Source organism: Mycteria americana, chromosome 5 (genome assembly GCF_035582795.1).
Source record: "Mycteria americana isolate JAX WOST 10 ecotype Jacksonville Zoo and Gardens chromosome 5, USCA_MyAme_1.0, whole genome shotgun sequence".
Taxonomy (NCBI): domain Eukaryota; kingdom Metazoa; phylum Chordata; class Aves; order Ciconiiformes; family Ciconiidae; genus Mycteria; species Mycteria americana.
Window position 1 is genome coordinate 9,171,094 of NC_134369.1, and position 21,168 is coordinate 9,192,261.

The 21,168-nt window shown below is 57.7% G+C and overlaps 1 protein-coding gene across 6 annotated transcripts in view; it reads right to left on the reverse strand.

Moving 5' to 3' along the window:
- The window catches only part of WT1 (WT1 transcription factor), a 39,415-nt gene extending 19,998 nt beyond the window's left edge, over positions 1 to 19,417 (reverse strand). For 2 of the 6 annotated variants that reach the window (XM_075502064.1, XM_075502063.1), the window contains exons 1-4: positions 18,659 to 19,197; positions 14,142 to 14,264; positions 13,795 to 13,897; positions 6,702 to 6,779 (exon numbers count right to left, since the gene is read on the reverse strand). In XM_075502064.1, coding sequence (XP_075358179.1) covers positions 6,702 to 6,779; positions 13,795 to 13,897; positions 14,142 to 14,264; positions 18,659 to 19,049 — 695 coding nt within the window. In that variant the 5' untranslated portion in view covers positions 19,050 to 19,197. Of the gene's footprint in view, positions 1 to 6,701; positions 6,780 to 7,059; positions 7,147 to 13,794; positions 13,898 to 14,141; positions 14,265 to 18,658 lie in introns of those variants that run through there. The other 4 variants (XM_075502066.1, XM_075502065.1, XM_075502062.1 and 1 more) reach the window with 3 other exon arrangements.
- Between the last annotated feature and the right edge of the window lie 1,751 nt (positions 19,418 to 21,168).

The following is a 21,168-nucleotide window of genomic DNA, read 5'->3' on the forward strand; positions in this document are numbered from 1 at the left end:
TTATTTTTTTCCAGCCCCTTTACTCAATGCATCTATGATGTATGCCACAAAATGTACACCACAGTCTGCACAGTTGGTTTGTTTCTTATTGCTGCAATTTATATACTAAAATAAAAGCACTGATAGAAGAACCGATATAAATCTCCTAAATACCTTACTGAAACTCAAACACCTACTTTATTGCATACAAGAGATCATGATCAAATGCAATCCCACATACATGAGCAATACAAGTAACTGATGAATTTATACCTGCAGTACATTAAGTAAATGGAAATCTTAAAGAGAACAGGAGATTCCTTAACCTTCATCTTTTCTAGTTAGGCACTCTTATGTGTAACTAGGCAAAGAGACAATGCCTCATACACTTAGGCCACCAAATCTGTAAGAATAATAATGAAAATTGTCCCACTAGATTCTCAGGACTAGATAACAGCCTAGATCGCCACCAAAGCACTGCAATGTGTACACTGTACACCCCAGATCCACAAACAATATATGCATTATAACTTAGAAAGAAGATGCATTAGAGATTATACTGCGCTGTTCAGATGAACAGTGATAGTCCAGGGTAGGTAAACACTGATACCTGAGGAGAGACAGGCTTCTAGGACCAGGACCCACATGTTCACTCCCAGCAGGATGGGCTGCTCAGGCAACACCACAGCAGCCTGGAGAGCTGCCAACGGAGCCGCTCGCTGCCCTGCCGCAAGTGCTCTCAGAGAATGGCTGAAAGCACGCCTAAAGCTCCTACGCCGTGTCTTCCCCTGCTCCAACGGCTGAGCAGCCCCCAGGAGAAATTCAGCTAAGGCCAGGGGGATAATCGGGGGGTGAACAGTTGAATTAACCAAAGAAGAAAAAAAAAAAATCCCCAGTAAGGCCCAGAGTTACAGTGAGGAGAGACACCAGACCGATCCCTCCACAAGTCCTAAAAGGAGTCAGAACTAAGTAAGGCCAGATGCAGCCAAACTGGCCTGCCAGGATCCAACAGAAACTTTTGTTTGAGCAAGGACTGAAGGATTTGGCCACACAGTCCAGTTCTGCCTTTACTTGTAAATATACAACTCCCTTTAACTTCAATGGGAACAGCGCAAAGGCAGAACTGGACTATAAATATTTAGAATCCAAGTTAGTCGATGAAAAAAGGACCCAGTATATTTTGTTCTCTGGTTCTAGGCAGCCAGAAACAGACCTGGAAACATAGCCATAAAATGTAACTCTAGATAACTGGGAAACAAAGACTGATACTTATGCAACATAAAACGCTAAGCAAGCGCTATGTGTTGTAGAGTGTTTAGAAGCACTGGCATTTACCATTAGCCCAGCAAATCCTTAACACTCGGAGAGTAGCTGTTTTAAAATGATTAATCTCAAAGTTGTACAGATTGTACAAAGATTAATAAAAATGAAGGTTATACAGATGAGAATGTGTGATGAAAAACAGAGCAGCTTTAGAGAGTTGTATCAATCTAAGTGGTTATAAAAAAACTCATAAAAGATGACATTCTAATCTGAATATTTTAAAAAATAATCAAGCTGCAATTTCTCTCTCACACCATTTTTACTTTGTTAAACTGAAATTGTCTGTCTAATGTATAAAGCAGTTACAACTTAATCTGAAGAGTTAAGCTTTTTATTATTATTTCATAAACCAAAAAAGGGAAGCTTTAGGACATACTGAGAAGAGTTAGAAAATTTCAGATGAAACGTGAATACACATTGATTCATGAGATTCAGACTTGGAAGAATTAAAAAAGCCAGAAAGCGAGATTACATAAAACAGGCACCACATTAAGCCTCAATTTAATTGTGTTTCAATGCAGGAACAGGAATTTTAGGGTTTAGACACAGAGCCAAAAATGAGGCAAAGTGAGGGTGTGGGCTAGTCGCGTTGATAACAGAACATAAAGGAAGAGAAGTAGAGTTAATTCCCTCTGCTAAAATATTTACCATCCTAGCACCCTGGGAAAAATATGTATGGAGACAGAAAAAAAGATTCTGATTAGTTATATAGAAGATCGTGTTTCTGCCTGTTTTTTGTCTAATACTATTACAGAGGGTGGAGTATAAAGCTGCATTTTTATCTGCACTTTCCAAGGTAAAGGAATATTTTAAAATGTGATTTAACAGATTATAGCCCTTCTGCCATCTTCAATGAGAAAACCAGCTGGTTGATGAAAGGAAGGCACTGGATTTTCAGGGGACCCTAGTCTCTCCAACTTCAATAGTCTTTGTTTGGTTTGGGTTTTTTTACCATTGACCTGAGTGGAATCAGGATTTCACCCAACACTTCCCTTCAAAATGAGACCCTCAGCTATCAGTGGGAAAGGGGAAATTCAGTGTTAGAGACAATAGGTCATTGTCTGATTGCAGAACTGAACCCAAGAAGGAAGTTTTGCACCTCCAAATTTTACTAATAATACCATCATAGCTAAACAGAAAAACTTTTACCATTCACTCCTAGACAAAATAAGTTTTCACTGCCTTGTTTTAGATGCAGTTGTAATAGTGTTCTACAGAGATCATACCTAATTTTCCTTCCAGTGCGCCTGAGCAAACAGCAATATATACGAATGTCCATGGAACATGCCAACTATTTAACACCCGAGCAAAAACAAAAGGAAAAACAAAACAAAACAAATTTTGTGTGGTTATATACTCGATTTCAGATGTCTGTTGGAAATATGGATCAAAACTTTTTACTTGAGCAGCTGAAGAGACAACTATGCAACATTTCTGTTAAGTCTTGCTGTTGGGTGGGTGGCTACACTTCTTGTCTACCACGCTATATCATTTCCGGCTTGGTATAAATCATTTCCATGTCACTTTTATACAGAACTCATCAAAATATCAAGGAGGCTTTTATAGTCATGAGGTCTACCTCTACAACAACCCTATGAAGGGAACTGTATTTTCCACATTGGACAAATAAGAGCAACACAAAAATATTAGGGAGAGAAACTGAAGGGAAAGGTGTCCACTAAGGTGGGACATGCATTTTGAGATGTCTGGGACCTGAGTTCTTGAGGTAATAAGCAAAGGACCCACTGACTTTCCTGCAACAGTATAAATCTGATCTCAGCTGCTCCAAACAAAATACCACAAAATGAGGAACAAACCATCAGCAGTCTGAAGAGATAAAATCCAGTCCCCCGGTGATGTTCACTGCCTTAACCATGAAGTTTTCCTTTCAGATCCTTGAAGCTGCCAATTTGTGTGACAACTATCGCAGACAACAAGCCAGCCCTCCCTCTTGTCTACCCAAAGTTCAGAAGGTGACAGACAAGTCCCTGGACAGACAGGCAACACATAATCAACGCTCACAAGGCACTAAACGTGGACTGTTTTTCCCTCAAATGAGTTGTAAGCACAACTTGAACTAAATCTTTGGCATTCAGAACCTAAGTGAAAATCTACAGATTCAAGTCACTTGGAGTATATGGTAGCAGTAGGGGGTTGTCATCTTCTACAAGAGACAACTCCTTGCAGAGAGAAGCTCATTTTGAGCCATCAGACCTCCCTTTGGGTTGCCAGCAAGTAGGAATGTCTAGAAGTCAACTTTTAGGACCTACTCCATGTTCTGGAGTAGTCTGGCTGCAGCCTTTTCTATCTGCTTCCCCATTTACACCTCTCTCCCCTTCCCCTGCCAGTCTATCACGTTGTTGTACTCTGCCAGCAGACAACATCTCTGTTCACCTTATGTGTCTCTCTCCACCACTTAGCAATGGCTGGCCAGGCACTCTATACCATACCTTTTACTGCCCACCTCTGCTTGACGCTCAGGCCATGCCTTTTGCAGTTCCCTAATGCTTACACCTACTGAAAGTACTCAAAGACTAAAACCCACTGAAACGAAGAAACTTCTTGCGCTCAGTTCCAATATCTGACATTAAAATATTCAGGGAGGAAAAACATTCAGGCAAAAGAGTCTTCTAAGGCCTTAAAGCCATAGGCCGAAGCAGACTCTGAGCAGATAAAATCATTCGATAGTTTAGATGCTGGGCCCTTGCTTCTGATCACACACGAACAGGACTGTTCATAAGCTTGCAACTCAACAGGAATGATTTTCACAAGGGCTGAAAAGGACACAGCTTTGGCCACCTGACAGTATTCCTTGCCAAATTTCAAACTTTTAATCTGAAGTGAGGAGACTGTAGAGCTGATCAGTCAAATATTGGCAAGAATGTAAACAGCTAAAACCAGAATGCTCTCAGATAAACACTAGATAGCTTAAGCATAGAAGCTGCTGACTAACTCTACCTGAAATGCATGGCAACAGCTTCATTTCTATATATTAAAACTTATGCTGAACATGAACCCAGAAAGCAACCTACTGAACTGGTCTACTGTCAGGTACAAAGTGTATGACCCATAGGTTTTATATAATTGTAGAGTTCTCTAACTATCTGCAGAACTTACTGGTAATGTTTTCTTCCTTTTTATAATGTGCAAAAGTCTTATTGAAGCCAGGAAGAAGTGCTGGGGAGAACTCAAGGCAAGGAGCTAAACAAGGACTGTCATCGTTGGATAGAATCTAGAAGCTCCATATTTCAACAGAAAGATTGATTCCAAAATTCTTAAATTACAACTACAAGATTGTAAAAAGCATCTGAAATACTAAACGCCTGGGAATCACTTATGAACAGTTCATATATTTTAAAGATGTAAATCTTGGGAAGAATACCTTATGTTCATGGCAACTGAGATTGGAGGTACTGTGTATTGTAACTCTCAGCCAGAAAAGACAGATAACTATTTTGGCTCATATTACCAGTGATGAGGCTATGTCTAGCACTGATTTTCCACAGATTCTACAATCTTGGCCTACACCAAAACTTTCAGCTTTGTTTTACCATAGATCATTCATCTTGATTTCTTTTCCCACCCCCTTTCATGCATCCTAGGTCACATACTTTACACTGCTAACAGTCTGAGTGCTGGAGAAGTAAGAAGCCATTTATTTTGTTCAGTACTCCTTTAATATTTCTATTGTGTCTTTTTTTTTTTCCTACTGAGTTCCCCAAAGAATAACCTCTTCCTTGCTTTAACAACTTGGACCTCGGTCAAGGTTGATGTGTTTCTCCATTTTGCAGGATATTTTCTTCAGAAGAGACAAAACAGTGTCTAATATTGCAATGACTGATCTTTAAAGGGTACAGTGTAAAGAGGAAATCAAAAACACTTATGGAAAATAAAGTAGGAAATAACCTTTAAAAAGAGAAGATTGGCAGCGAAGACCCTGAACTGTACATGACTCTAGGATTTGGGGATCTTCTTTAACCACAAGAGAGCTCCTTGACAGATCTCTTCAGGCTCAATTCTCTCGTTCGTTCCAATACAGATAGTTTACTATGCTACTATCTTGCCCCTCTAACGTTCACACACGGTTTGTGAATGAGCTAGAAGCAGACCCATAATATTTTTTGCCTTCATCACGCTACAGCACCGTACACAAAGTCCATCTTGAACAAGGTTTTCACATTTATGGACAACGACATGAAAGCATAGATTTATGTGGGCTTTTCTAGATTTCTCCTGTCGTTCACTTGAGACTTAGCACCCGCTTAGACACTGAGAACGTGTCAAAGCAAGCTGGTGACACCTACCTTCGGTAGGGGAGTTTCCATAGCCAACCATCTACTCAGAGCGGAGCAGGGAATCTTTGGCTTTGTCTTGGCTAGGATCAAAAGGTGGCTCTTTTGCTCGGGGTAGTGATTGCAGATGAAACGAGGTGAAGCTAGAGACCGGCCCAGCGGGTCTCGGCCCGACCTCAGGCTCCCCGGGCCGCGCCAGAGGACACCCACCCGGCCGCGGGACTGCTGCTGCCGCCGGCACGGCCTGCCCAGTGGCCCGGCACGGGCACCCACAGCTTCGCGCCGCCGTGCGCGCTCCCTCTCCCCTTCCTCCGCCAGCATCCCGCCCTGGCCCCCGGGGCCGGGCCCGGGAGAGCGGCGGGCCGGGGGCCGGCTGGGGGAGGCCCGGCGGCGGAGGTGCCCGCCCAGGCCCGGGCGGGCGGCGGCCGGGAGCGCTACCACCCCCCCCCGCGGCCGCCACCCCGGCGGGGCCCCGTGGCGCCTCGGGGCCTTCCTGCCCGCCCAGCGGCAGGAAGCCCCGCGGGGGAGGCGGGCCGGAGCCTCTTCCCGGCAGGTGGGAGGGCGACAATGGCCGGGAGGAAGGAAGCCGGGAGGCGGCAGGGCCGGGACACAGGACGCAGGGCCTGGCGAAGGGAGGGAAAGGGAAGAGGGACGGTAGGAAGGGGCGACAACTCGAGGAGGAGAGCGCCGAGGGGCCGCAGCTGCCCCGCCGGGACCGGCACCCGGCCCCGGCCCGGGCCCAGCCCTGCCCGGGGACCCCCGGCCCGGCCCCGGCGGAGCCCCGCGGCCGCGCTGCCCTCGGCGGGCCTGGAGCCCCGCGGGGCCGGGCAGGGGGGCTGCAGCCCACGGCCGGAGCGCTCCGCCTTGTCAACACCTCCCGCCGAACTGGGGAGGCGTGAGGCAGGCAGCACCCCGACGCTGCACTGAGGTTATTACGGGTATTTTTACAAACACGGCACGCTATAGCCAGGCGATGAGCCGCTCTCGGAGCCGGTCCGTATTTTTTCCTGCTAGCGACCGGATTCGAGCCGTAAAATACAAGACAAAGTTAGCTCAGTAACACAACTGCACGAGGGCAAAAGATTAGAAAAGAATAAAGCACCTTACCCCTTCAGTGTGGATCCCAAGTTCATTTGATTCCATGTCATGCATTCGAGCTGTGAGGTCATTTGGTACAAATTGTCACTGTTGTGAAAATACGTAGAATTAGAACTACAGTTACTGCCATCAAATTACAACCGATACGTCGAGATAGCAACATTTTCTGTGTTGTTGTTTTTAAATATATCAGAGTAGAAAGTGAATTTGTTTTATCTAATCCCTTTTATCGATGTGTTATGAATTAAAAAAAAAAAGAAAATGAAATAAAAGAAAAGAATGGCTGTGGAGCGGAAAGTCTCTTTGAGTCTGCAAGCCTGTCAATTTGTAAATAGCTGGAAGTGGAGACATAAAACTTTTTCCTTACGGAAAAGCAATATCCGATATTGACACATTGAAATTAATGAAACGAATACCGGCAGCCTGGCGGGCTAACGAAGCAGGTTATTTGTTTTAAAAAGGCAAATCTGTTAACTGTTTTACCCAGGAGTGTGAGGGACCACGTGGTTAACGGAGTGAAGCAGCTATCGTGACTCATGATGGATGTTGCCACATAGAGGGGCTTGACAAGCAGGAGAAAAATGGAGTGGCCGAGCGATAAACGCCGGGCTGTGCCCCTTCCCCGCCGCCGCACACGGCAGGCAGCCCGGGCGGCTGCCGCGGAGAGCGGGGTCCCGACCGTCGCTTTCCACTTTGGAGCGGCAAACCCGGGGGAACCCCGGGTTTGCCGCTCCAAAGTGCAAAGCGATGGTCGGCCGCGGTAAACGACAGCTGGAGCCCCGCGGAGGAGCCCCGCGGAGCGGCTCGCCCGGCCGCGGCCCCCCGCCCGCTGGCGGAGGGAGCCCCGCGATGAAGCCGGCGAGGTGCCGCCGCCTGGGGCTCGCTGCCCCCGGGGCAAGCTGCGGGGCTCCCCCGCCCCGGGCTCTCCCCTGCTCCGGGCTCTCCCCACCGCGCAGCTCCGCGCAGCCTCTCCCCGGCGAGCGGCGGGGGGGAAGGAGGCGGGAGCCCCCGGGCCTTTCAGCCGGGCTCCGTGATTGATGCCGGGGAACAGCCGCTCACAATAAACGCAAGTCTCCCCGTTGATTAATTACGCCGAAATTCGCTGGACTTGTGCAGTGAATTTATATCATTCTGTTATTAGAAGAGGGTATTTCTTTTTCTTGGGTTTTTTTTTTTTCTTCGTGGCAGGTAGAGGCGACCTAAAAAAGTCAGATTCCAGTGGGAAGCTTTTGCATATAAAAACAAATTGGGTGACTTCAATCCCGAAGTATGCGTAATATCATTTGTCAGTATCACTGGACACTATTATTCATTAGTGTGTCTGAAGTGCTATTATGCTACTACAATGTCCTGCATATCAGCTCAGGAATTGTTAAACTCTCCTGCAGTTTCCCCATTTGCAACAGCAGTCCGTGCTGGGCTGTGCCAACTACGTTTTGCAATTCCACGAATTCTTCCTGTAATGCTGCTGTAATTAATTCCTCCAGGACCCTGATTTTTATTAGAAGTGCCCGCCCGATGCATTTACAGCAGGAGATTTCCCTTTAACTTTCTTTCGCTTGACAGTTCATTTATAAGAGCCTCCCCCACAATATCCACTTTTCCCCCTCCTTTGCTTTTTCATAAAGCAATACACTTATTCATCTTGTCACTAGCTCGCAGCCACTGTATTGCATGCCGCCTTTGGGTGACAGTGTCCAAAACAAACCGCTCGGAAAACAGCGCGATGTCCAGCGGCCGGGCGAAGCCGCAGCTCGCCGCCTTCACCTCCCCGCCCAGAGCTGCCTCCCGCCCTCCCGCGCTCCTGGGTTTGCAGCTCCGGCAAGAGCGTAGCGGCGGAGCCCCAGCTGGCTTCAGCCTTTGGAGGGAGCCCGGAGTGGCTTTCGGGCAGGCTGGGCGTCGCGTAACGCGCTCGGAGGCGGAGGGCGAGCGGAAGTCCGCTCTGCCTGCTGAGTCCCGCTCTGCCTGCTGAGTCCCGCTCTGCCGCAGCCGCTCCCTCTGGCTCGGGGCGGCCCCAGGGGAGACCCGCAGCCCTCGCCGCCCCTTGCCCTCCCGCTGCAGTTGCCGTGGGGCAGGAGCCGGGGGGATGAGTGCCGGGGGGAGGAGGCGCCCGGGCTCGGACCCCACGCCAGCCCGGCTCGGACCCCACGCCAGCCCGAGCTCGGCACCCCACGCCAGCCCGGCTCGGAGCCCACACCAGCCCGGGCTCGGCACCTCACCCCAACCCGGCTCGGACCCCACGCCAGCCCGGGCTCGGCACCTCACCCCAACCCGGCTCGGCACCCCACGCCAGCCCGGCTCGGACCCCACAGCAGCCCGGGCTCGGCACCCCACGCCAGCCCGGCTCGGACCCCACGCCAGCCCGGGCTCGGCACCTCACCCCAACCCGGCTCGGCACCCCACGCCAGCCCGGCTCGTACCCCACGCCAGCCCGGGCTCGGAACCCCACGCCAGCCCGGCTCGGACCCCACACCAGCCCGGGCTCGGCACCCCACGCCAGCCCGGCTCGGCACCCCACGCCAGCCCGGGCCGGCACCCCACGCCAGCCCGGGCCGCCCCCGGCGCCGGGGCCGAGCGGGGGCGCGTTTCAGCTGCGCGACTTGGGGAGAAGGAGACGTTTGACTCGCTGCTCTGAGAGTGGATTCCCGCGGGATGCGCTGCGGTCTCTCGCACGCCCCGGGTGGGCCATGCCCCGGCAGCGGGGTGCCCACGGAGAGGCACCCCCACACGGGCTGCAGATGGGGTCTGTGTGATCTCCGCTGCCGGCCGCGGCCCAGGGGAGACATTTCTTTTCCGCGGAGATGCTGAGCCCGCGACCCTGCGAGGTTTGCATCTCGAAAGACCCGGGATTGCCCAAGCTTTGGCTAAATCGTGCGAAAGCGGCCCCGGGGCGGGAGGCGGGTGCGCACCGCCGGGCCCCGCGCCCCGGCGAGCCCGGAGGCAGGAACGGCCGCGCCGGCCGCCGTGTGCCCGGGGGCCATCGGCATCCACACAGGGTTAAACACCTCGCATCCGATCTGTGACAGAGAACAGGACATCCCTAACTCCGTGTACGCCTGGCCACGGTTTATTATTGACGGTACCATGAGATGATCTCATGGAATTAACAGCTCCTCTCAGAATCTCGGCTTCGGATGAGTTTTGAATGATGAGAAGGAAAGCGGGGTCTCCGGGGATACGCCTGCGCTGATTCCAATCTGAATCCTTGGCCCTCCAAACGGCCACAAAGAAGACACTAAAAATAACTTATTTTCATTACAGAGATGCTTTTAAAGAGAAACGAGAGGAAGGGGGGAACATTTCTACAACGGGGATTAATGTAAGTTGGAGTGGAATAAAAGGAAGTCAACGCTGAGCAAAAAGGGAACTTAAAAGGAAACCAGTAGTAGATCATATAGAGTTTGTTTTGGCCTGCATTGCAGTATTACCGAGTTCTTGACCTCTGCACAGAAAGAGCTATAATCTGAACCGAGACTCCTCCACTTTTAAAGTCTGTGTAAGTGTGACTCACAGTAAATTTTCAACATCCAGCATGTTTACTACATTAAACAGCGCGAGGTAGAAAAGTTCACATCACCATTTTAATGGACCCACAAACGCTAGCCATCTAGCGCGCACTTGCAGGCTGTGCGGGTTTGTCAAACACGTCCAGCTATCAGCAACGGGCGCAGTATTCCGTGGCAGGGGAGCGGGTGCGCTATAAACAGAGAGCAAGCAGTTGCCGAGGCGAGAGATTTCGGAGATACTTTTCCTTCCAGTACAAGAATCACGGTCTTTAACCATTTCCTCCAAGCTGTCGCCTTCGCGACTGCTTTGCCTTGGTACGGGAGGGAAGGGAACGCTCTTCAGCCCTAGGCCCACCCGACTACCCCTCCGCACTGCCCAGGGGCTGGCACCAGCCAGGCCGGGAGCTCTCCTGGCCCGAGGACTCTGCCGCTCACGCCCACTCGCGACCCGGCGCGGCGCGGCTCCCCGCGGGCCAGGCCGGAGGGCCGCGGCCGCGTTCCGCGGAGGGCGGGGAAGCCGATAGCGGCTTCACGGCGGTCTCTCGCACCCAGCTGGTGGGATGGCGAGGAGGGAGAAGAGAGAGCATCAGGTGGAGGTGTTTCACTCCTGCTTCTCCTCGCGGCTGCTTTCTTGCTCCACCTCCGCTCGCGGAAGGATTACCCTGGGTCTCGTCTCGGAGAAGCAGAGATCCGAGACGGGGGTGACGGAGGGACGGAGCCCGGCGGCACCCAGCGAGCGGGACCCGAAGCCTCGGCCGGGGTGGGTGGGCGAGGGACCGCAAACGACGCCCGTGCGCTACTCGAGCGTCCCGGGGAGGCGCAAAGGCGAGGCGGTGCGGGGCAAGCACCGGCCGTCCCGTCCCGTCCCGTCCCGTCCCGTCCCGTCCCGCCGGGGAAAAGGGCAACACCTCCCGCTCCCGAGGTCGGTTCCTCCCGCCACGTCGCTCCCTCTCCACTGCTACAGGCGAACGGGAGCGCCTGCTCTCCTCAGCCGGTGCGAGGAGCGACAGACGCGACGAGCCCCGTGGCGCCGGGGATGAGCGGCATCCCCTGAGTGCTCCCAGGAGCGCAGCGGGGGTGGGCACGGCCGCGGCCAGCCCCACCGCCCCGTCCCTGCCAGCCCCGGCGCTCAGATGCGGCAACCGAGCCGTCAGTTGTCAAAGCAGTGCTGGCAAACTTGACCTGAACTGCGAAAAGCAAAATAAGTCTTCGCAAAGGAGGTACGGAATAAATAAGGTCTTAAAAAAATAGTAATAAAGATTCCGCCAGATCGGTATGAATATTGACTAAGACAGTGCGGTCGGTTTTCAGGCCGTTGGAAATGTGGCCCGTTTCTGCACGGTAACTAGTCACCCACTTTCCTGACGAGACTTTCTAGGAAGAAGACTCGTGTAGTAGGAAAACCGTTTTTTCCAGATGCTTTCGAACACGTGCAGGAGGGGCAGGCGGTACCCAGCTCAGCCACCTGTCCGGGCTTAGGTGCTGGGGCAGGCTTTGCACGACGGGAGCTGCCCTCGACATGGAACAAGTTCTGCCCTGACTTACACCCCCACACAGCAGTATTGGCTCGCGTCAGGTATAAGGGCTTAAATCCTCATCCTACCGAGGAAAGCAGAAAGCCTCCCGGGGAGCAGAGCAGGATCAAGGCTAAGGGCGGGAAGACACCGGCCCCGTAGCGCAGCGCTGCCCACCCGCGCCGGGGTGCGGGTCCCCAAGCGCCGGGCGGGAGGGGGCCGCGTTAGGGCGATGCCGGGCGGTGCTCGCACCCCTGCCCGATGCTTCCTCGGCAGAGGCACATGGAGCAGAGAGCTCCCGGCACGAGCAGCGGTTTCCTGCCGGAATCACACCTCCCAGGGCTGGGCTCGCTCCATTGACCGTACAAGCGAGTACCAAGGCCGCAGGAGGGAGCTCCCGCGGTGCTGCCGCCGCCGCCGGGAGCCCCGACACGGGAGCGGGGCTCGGGGCGGCGAGGGCGAGCCCCGAGGCCCGGCGGGGCTGGGGAAAGCGGCGGCTGCCCGCGGCGGCTCGGAGCTGCCCTCCCCAGGCCTCCCTACAAACCATATTTATAGATTTCCCTGCGAGGCGAGCAATCCCTGTCACTTCAGCGCAGGAGTTCGCCCCGCCGATTATTCTGCAAGCTAATCTCTCTGGATAGGCTTCTTTCCTTCCTTCATTACCTCATTCCCTCCTTCCCTTGACGTCAACTCGCGTTCATTAGCGAAGTGGCTTCTGGAAGTGACAAGGAAGAATTTTGTTGTCCCACGTCCAGTGTTGATTAATCAGGGATGATATAACCGGCCTACAAGAGGAGCCGCTCGCGGCTTCCTTCGCAGAGGCATATTGTTTTGTGTGCGAGAGTTACTTAGCAACTCCAAGATACGGGACTAGCTCCAAGTTCACAAAAAGTTGAAGAATAAATTTTGGGGAACTTCTTTGCTCACTAAACACATTGTAAAACTGCGAGAGACACGCCCAGCCCCCATGCCAGACCAAAGAAAACGGGAAGCCGCGCTTGCTATCGACCCCTCTCTTGGCAAAGGGAGTCCGTGCTTGCAGCGAAGCTCCAGATGCACCTTTCTCCCAGCAAGGAAATCCGATAGGTTTATCGCCCCGTTTACAGCAAATAACCTCCCTGCAGGCCAGTCCCCGTCGCTCCCGGGAGCCATCGGAAGGGCTCTCGGTCTGCAAGAGGAAGCCCCTGGACGGGGCCGAGTTGTAATTGCCTGCCCGACCCCTGTGCCACGCTCTGCCCAACGCTGCTGCTCACCAGCGAGCGCTCCCACGTCTCCCCGGCCTTGGGGAAGAGCGGCAGCGGAGACTCCCAGCGCCGGCAGCCGGGAGAAGGCGCAGGAGCAGGGGGCCGACGACCTGCCCCTGCCTTAGCAGGGCCGCGCCGGCCGCTGCGCCTTGCGGCTCGGATCCTGTGGCCGGAGCGGGCCGCTCCGCTCTCCAGCCGGGGCCGAGGCGGAGGGGACGGGTGTCGGGCGGGGGGCGGCGGGGACCGCGCCTGCCTCGGGCAGCGAGGGGATGCTGCGGCGTCGGGTTAGGGCCGGGCTCCGCCGGCGGAGCCCTGCAGCCCGGGGCTCTGCTGCGCTGCCCCGGGCGCTTCCCCCGGCGCGGACGAGCGCACCTGGGCAAATCCCGAACCCCTCGCACCAGCGGGCTCCGGGACAGGCGTGCTCCAAGCAGGTCGGGCAGCCCGGCTCCCGCGTCCCAGAGGCGGCCGGCACCTGCCGCCGGAGAGCGGCTCCCCCGAGCCGGCAGCACAGCGCCCGGGCCCGCGGGGATGCTCGGCCAGAGCCCAGCGGCTCCGCCACCCCCCGCAGCCCCGGCCCGGGAGGGCGAGGCGGCCCCGGCAAGCTCCGAGACACGGCGGGGCCGGGGCGGAGGGCACGACGCCTTTTTCGGTTTGGGGGTTTGTTGTTGTTTTTTTTTAACGTGTGAATCTTTTTTTTTTCTTTCGAGAAAGGAAAAAATAAATCTGTGTCCTTGCATAAAATAGAAAGCCGTTTGAACGGCATGCGGGGGAGAGACCACGTCCGAGCAACAACCCGCACAGAAGGAGGCAAGGCAAAGCTCCCTGCCGGCGGCGGTACCTGTTGTAGGGCGTCCGGAGGAGCAGGGCCTGACTGCCCGTGCAGCTGTCGGTGGGGGTGTGACAGCCGTACACCGGGGGAGGCACCGAATACTGCTGGTCCCCTGCGGAGAAAGAGGCGAAGCGTTAACCCCGGCGGCGACCGGCCGTTGCCCCCGCCCTGCGCTTCAAAGGGGGCTGCGGGGCCCCGTCCTCCCGCGTTTGGGCAGCTCTAGCTCCGTGCCAGGCCCGCAGGGGGGCAGCGGCGCGACTCCGGAGCCGCTCCGGATTGCCGGCCGGCCGCAGCGCCCTTTGAGACGGGCCCCCGCGGCGGGGAGCGCGGCCCGCACCCGCGGAGGCTGAAATTACCTAGTGAGGGCTGCTGGCTGATGGGGTCCTCGTGTTTGAAGGAGTGGTTTGTAAACTGAGCGGCGTGGTGAGACGGCGTGTGGCCGTAGCTCGGGGTCCCGTCAAACGCCACGGTGCTGTAACCTGCCGAAGAGACCACAGCGGGGTTAGGAGGAGCCTTGAGCCCGCTGGACCCCCATCTTCCCGCGAAGCCCCTCCGGGCAGGGGTCGAGCGGGGGGAGCCCACGCCCGGCCGAGTGCCGCAGGCTCCACCGCCACGCACCCACGGCACCGCCGCGGGCTGCCGAAACACTTCGCGTTTCTCGCACCGTGTTGATCTTCCCCCGGTGCTGCTGCCCACGGTGGGGAAAAAGACACGGCAAGGCTGTGCCCCTTCGTTCACTCTCCCACCGCACCCCCCTCCCCGGCACACGCACTTCGCGAGGCTGCGGGACCCCCGTGGGACCCCCCCGCCCCGGGGAGAGGCGAGGTGAGGCGGGCAGCCCGCTCCGAGGGGCGGAAAGTCGGAAGTCTCGTTTGTGTTTAAAGAGAACAGATCGGCTTCGGTAATAAAAAGGATGTTTTCATTAATTGTTGCTCATATTAAAGAGGAAGATTCCCATCTGCTCAGTGTACTCCTCTGCCGTTTCCAATTTAGAAGTTACCCTTTAATCTCTCTCTCTCTCTTTTTTTTTAAGTGCAGCTTTCTGCAATAAAGAGGCGGAATGTTACATGCAAAAATAAAAACTCCTCCTTTCAGCGAAAATTGCTCTCCAAAATAATAAACAGCCTATTTTGTTTCCTACACCGAGCAGATTCAGATGGAAAGAGACCACCTCTGCTGACCCCGGGCCGACACGAAATCGTAAATCAGGTGCTTGGACACCAACTTTCATTAGTGACTTGGAGCTGGCTAAACAGCTAAAAAAGTAATTACAAAGTAATATTATCTCAGAGGCTTCTCGGCTCATCAGCATTTACCCCGAGAACCAAGCTCCTCCGAGACTCACTCTTCCAAAACAACAAAACAAAACAAAAAGTCCGACGTGGGCTGGGAAAAGAAACCAAACAGAGGACGAGCGCTGCCTCCTTCACACCCCTCTCTCTTAACCCGCTTATTCCAGCACGGGCATCCTCCTCTGGCAGGGGATGTGGCCGGGGGGTGATTTTGTTAGTCGAGGGGCAGCAGTCGGGACTGTTCTCAGGCTCCTCTCTCAGCTCCCTTCGGTGCCGAGTGCTCGGCGCTGCGCAGGTTTCTGCTTCACCACCGCCGATCGACAACGACAGGGAGGGCACAGAGGGATCCGGAGGGGCAATGGAGGGATCCGGCCGCTGCCTCTCCATTTTATTGTCTCTGCAGACAGCCCGCATCCAGCGACATTACAGGGCTTAATTAACCTGCGGGGTTGCACGGGAGAAATGAAGGGAACAATGGGGAGGGAAAAAAAACCAGAAGACTTTGAAACCTTCACCTTCGCGATGATTTTAAGGCGGCCCTGAGGCTGCGGGGCTGGGATAGAAGTGGGACTGACTCGTCCCCGGCCAAATCTCTCTCACATCCCCCTCGCCTCAGGAGCAGAGCCCTTCCGCGGCGATGCGAGCAGCGTTGACAGGCCGGTACCTTACGGGCTCCCATCCCACAGCTGTTTCTCGCTCCTTATCTCCTCCCTTAGCCCTCAGGGTAGAGGCTCAACCTTCAACTCCCTTTTCCCTATTTCCCTCTGCCTCTTTTTTAACTTTCAGAAAACACTGACACTTTCTACGTTACTTTTGGCCCGGCGCAGACTTTCGGTGACCTTCAAAACTCAGCTCGGTGCAGAACGAGGTTTTGGCCGCATTTTCCGGTGTTGCCTGACCCAAAGCTTCAGGAATGTGATAAGAAAGTTGAGTTCTGAACCGAGCTGCCGATAGTGAGGTCTCTTTAATTAGGACGTTATCAGAGCCAGGCCTGATTAAAATGTGCTGAAAATAATTGAAAGTTGTACATCTGCTGGAGAACGGGGCCCATCCAGTTGTTGGAGGAGCCCAGCTGGATGAAAGAGACAGGGGAACGAGAAGAGGAAAATTGGGCAGAGGTTTCAAAGCCTTAGTTCCCTAACCCCCACCCCATCCCAGACTTGGCAGTCATGTCATCGCAGACCCAAGGTAGCGCCTTTCCCACGGTCGGAGGAACCGGCTAAAAAAAAAATAGTTCAACCTTGAGGAGAGCCAAAGCAAGAACATTTTATCCATCCACGAAAAAAAAAAAAAAGCAAGCAAACACCCTTCGCCGAATTCCTCCTCGCCGAAGGAGCTCGCTGCGTGTCGCCGAAAACAGTTGTGGCTAAGCCGCAGCGCTGCCCCTGGGGGAGGCAGCCCCGAGCCGAAGGGACACCCCCCCCCGCGGGCGCAGGGAGCGGCCCCGCGGCGAGGCCGCTCGGCCTGGCGGAGCCCGGGCGGGAGCCGGGACACGGCCCCTGCTCCCCGGGACGGCGCCTTCCGCCAGGCTCCTGCAGGGCCTCGATCCACCCGGCCGCGGCCGGGGAGGTGCAGTGCTGCAAGGCCGCCGGGCCCCGGCCCTCCGGGCCCGCACAGGTGTGCGTGTGCGGGGCTCGGGCTGCGCAGACCGAGCACCGCCCGCGGAGCGCCGGAGCGCGGGTACAGCCCGCCTCGGGCTCCGCGTTGCGCTGCGTTAAAGGCTCCGTTTCCCTTTGGAAACGCAGTTTTCCCTTTGGAAACGTTTCCCTTTGGAAACGCAGACCACAGGATGGCGCGGGGTCGCAGCTATTTTGTCCCTCGCCCACCCGCTCACCCACCCAGGGCCGAGTTTATTTCCCTCGCCCTCCTCTCCACCTTCCCGTCGCTATTTCGGCCCGGCGATTACAAATCCCCTCCAACGTCTAAAGTCCTTTCAGACGTCCGAAAAAAATCCCCGGCAGAGCTCCCTGGCCCGGCGTGCTCTGTGCTGGGGCGATGGCAGGCCGCTCCCCGCCGGGTCCCGCCGCTCGCAGCCTGGGGCCCCCGCGGGGCGCGCAGCGGCTCCGGGGCCCCGCCGCCAGCCCGGGCCGGCGCGGCCGAGCCTCTTCCCGAGCTCCAGGGATGCTGCCCATCTTTCCCGGCCGGGCCCAGCGGCACGGCCCTGGAGCCCCGCTCCCGACGTTAGAGCCCGGCTCTGGGCGGACGGCGAGGGCAGGGGCCGGGGGCCGAAGGCAGCAGAGCGGTGGCACCGGGACTGCGACCCGGCACTGCCCGAGGGAGGCCCGTGCGCGGCCCCGCCGCTGAACAACCACTTCCCCTCCGCCGCCATCGCCTCTCCTCACCGCAAACGTCGCCCCGGGCCGCCTCGCCGGCCTCGGGCCACCCCTCGGCGGCTAGGACAAGGCGCGCCCGCCCGGCCTCGGCCTCCGCTCCGGCCCCTCGCCCCTGCCTCCCTTCGCCAGCCGCCAGAGAGCCGGGGACAGCACGAATCGCCCGGGTCCTCCCGCGGCGGTCGACCCCAGCCCCGCTCTGTGGGTACGTGGTCGCCCCCGCGGCGCAGAGCAAGCCCGAGCTGCGGGCCGGGCGCGGACGACCCCGCGCCGAAAGCGGCGAGACCCTGGCGAGTCGTCCCGGTCCGGCCGGGCCGCGCACCCTCCGCCAATCCCGCTCCCCCGTCCCCCGAGTCTCGGGGCCGCGACGGCCCGGCCCCGCCTCGGCCAGACTCGCCCGGGGCCGGGGAGTGCGGGGCAGGCCCTCGACAACCCGCGCCTGCGGGGCCAGCTGAAGGAGGGGGAACAAGATCCGAAAGGTCTCGGGCAAGCTCTCCGCACGCTCGCCCCCTCTCCCTTCTTCCTCGCGTTTGCACCAGCAGATGTTTATACTGCAGCCACTGGAAGAAAAACGGTTAGATGATGATCCCAGTCCCACACGCAGGGATCCAGGCGATGACCCATCGCCCGGCCGTGCAGCCCACGGGAATTTCTCAGGGCGGTGCACACAGCAGCCTGTCCTGGCCGCGGAGATGCTGAAAAGAAACTACGAGGCGCCCTTGTTTGTGTACCCCGGCCTAGGGACATTCGGCGCTCCCGAGGTTAATTCGACAAGGGGCTTGAAAACACTAACGTGCGGACAGCGGTCTTCGGATCCAGGAGGAGGTTTGGAGGTAAACACCCCCCCACCCCCCACGATTCGTAGCGGGAACTGTCTCGGGGCACCGGCCCCATCTCCATTCCAGGACTTGCGCCGTCCCCGGCCCGAACAAACCTTTGCGAGGCGAGAGGCTGCTCCAAGCCGGGGCGGGGGGCTCCAGCCCGCCGGGCAGGGCCGCCCGCTGCAGCCCGCTGCCCCAGTGGAGGGGTGGGGGCAAGCAACTCGTGGCTCCTAAAACTCCCCGGAGCGACGTGGCTGCCGCACAGGGAGGGAGAGGAGGCACGGAAGGGCTGGCTCGCCTCACCCTGCGCGGCTGCAGCAGAGAGAAAGGCTGGGCTTGGTGTTTACATCAAGCGCGGCCCGGCAAGGCTAAGCGGACGCCTCCGGGGGCCGCCCCCCGAGCCCGGGGCGCCCGGCAGCGCTGCCCTTACCCTGGTTGCGGATGGCTTGCTGGCTCTCCAAGCAGTTGGGCAGGTAGGGCCCGTTGGGGAACATCCTAGCCTGGCCGGAGGGCGGCTGGCTGGGCGGCGGGGCGCCGAAGGGCCCGTAGCGGCAAGCCCCGGCCGTGCCCGTGAACTGGCCGGAGAAGTGGACGGTGAAGGCGCTCAGGTACTGCTCCTCGTGCGGGTCCGACCCGTTCCAGCTCGGCTCCTGCTTGATGAAGGAGTGCGGCCCCAGCGAGCCGTAGGAGGCCCCCGGGGGGAAGTCCAGGACGGGAGCCCACTGCGCCGCGCTGCTCACCGGCATGGTGCAGTTGCTGTTGCCCGGCAGGGAGGGCACGGAGGGCAGCAGCGCGTTGAGGTCTCGGACATCGGAGCCCATCTGCTCGCAGACCTTCTGCCTGCCGCCGGGCAGCCAGTCTCCCCCCGGGCCGCACTTGTTCCAGGACACCTGGCCCCTGCCCGCCAAGCCGGAGGCCGGCTCCGGCTGCAGGCACCAGGCTGGCGAGCTCAGCCCCTTGGGGGAAGTTTGCTCCGCGACGCAGCTCCCCGGGTCCAGCCCTGCGGGAGCCGGCAACAGCGACAGGGAAAGGTTGTTCTCCAGGATCGCCTCCGGGGTTGCACCCGCCGGCAGCGCAGGGCAGGGCGGGGTGCGCGTGTGTCTGTGTGTCCGCGTGTGTGTGTGTCCGCGTGTCTGTCTGTGCGTGTGTCCGTCTGTCCCTGCTAGGGGGGCACAGCCGCCTCGCACGCCTCACCTCGGATGCCTGCTCGCCCTCAACTTTGCAAAGCTCAAATAGAGGCGCTTGCAGGGGAGGAGGAGTCAGCCGCGCCGATCCTCCATTCACACAACCTCCGCCGAGGGGCTGCCCACAGCCCGCTCTGCCGAACCCAGCCGGACCAGACACGCGGGGGGGAGGGGGGAGACGAGGAGAGCCGGGGATGGAGGGGGAGAGGTTACTGTGGGAGAATATATCTCCCCTACACATCACTCCCACCCTTCTTCTGGTGCAAGCGCCACTAAATCTCACCCTAACGCCCCTTCGCTTTAGGAGAGACTTGCGAGACTGTTAGAGGGATCCAGGTGGCCAGTAAGTACGTGCTGGATGACTTCCCCCGCCAGCTCCGTGCGTGCCCGTGGGGACTGCCGAGGGCGGCGGGGTCGCAGGCCCGGGGGACCGCACGGGGAAGCCCCCGCCCTTGCAGAAGCCGGGGGAAGTGACCCAGCCCGAGGCGGGCGGACCCCCTCTCTGCGAGGGGAAAGTGTCTTTCCAGGTGCCTCTCCCGCGGTGGGAGGAACCCGCGTCTCCCTGAGCTCCTGCGGGGTCCGGGCTGCTTGCCCGGGCCCCCGCCCCCGCACACACCGGCGCTCCCTGTCCCTGCGCGGCGGCGCCTCAGGGGGCGCCGGGCCCGGCACGCCGCGCAGAGCCGGCCGTGCCAGGGTACCGAGCGCTCCGCCGGCGAGGCGAGGCGAGGCGAGGCGAGGGAGGGAGGGAGGGCGGGCGGGCGCCCTTTGCAGGGGAAGCGGGGCCGGCGTGGGGCCGGTCCCAGCCCCGTCCCTCCGATCTGCCCGTGCGTGAGGGGAAGGAAGCGGCTGGGCAGGCGGGGGAGGACGGCGGCGTTGTAAGTAACCTGCTTCTGGGAGAGCCACCTGGCGCTGCTCCCGGGAAGCCCCGGGCTCTCTCTTCCCTCCCCAGCCTCCTGGACAGCAGCTCCTCAGCGTGCATCCCGGGGGCGGCGGCGGGAGAGCCCCCGATGGCATCTTACACGTTGTCCCTGGACGGTCCTGCCAGGCGGCACGACGGGTTTGGGGTCGGCCCTGGCAGCGAGGGATGCCATGATTTCGGCGGTGCGGGACCGGCAGGACGCCCCGGGGCGGGCGGCAGAGCCCCGCGGGACGTGGCGGTACCCGTCGCGGCCAGACGCCTGCCGGGGCCCGGGGCAGAGGCGACCCCGCAGCCCCCCCCGCGGGAGACGCTCTCACCAAACGTGAGAAGAGGGATCCTGCCGTCTTCCTGCAAAACTACTAATTAATAATCACCCGGCGGGGGTGGTGGTGGTGGTGTTGCTTCTACGAGCACGCGTGGGACAGCTCCTGGGAGCTGCGCCCCGATGCAGTGCACGCAAGGCAGGGTTCGCGGGGGAAGCACCGCGACCGCGGGCCCTGTCCCTTGCGCATCCCCGCCGGCCGCCGCTGGAGCCACGGCATCGAAGCCGCTGCTGGGGCCGTCGCTCGGCGCACACCCGGAGCGCACAGCCGCATCCTCCCCGGCCGCCTCGCCCTCCCTTTGCAGCTAAAATAATAAAAGAAACGCCATGAACATCTACCTGCCGCTGGAAAGACCGAGCCCGTCGTCTTCCCGCTGACGATTTACACCTCGGTATTTCCTTTCCCTCGCGGCATTAAAGGTTACCGCAAGCATCGCCACGCTTGAAACGATGTTTTAAAATTCAAAGGGTAAATGCTACAACAAAAGAAATTGAAATAGCTCGTTATTAGAGTA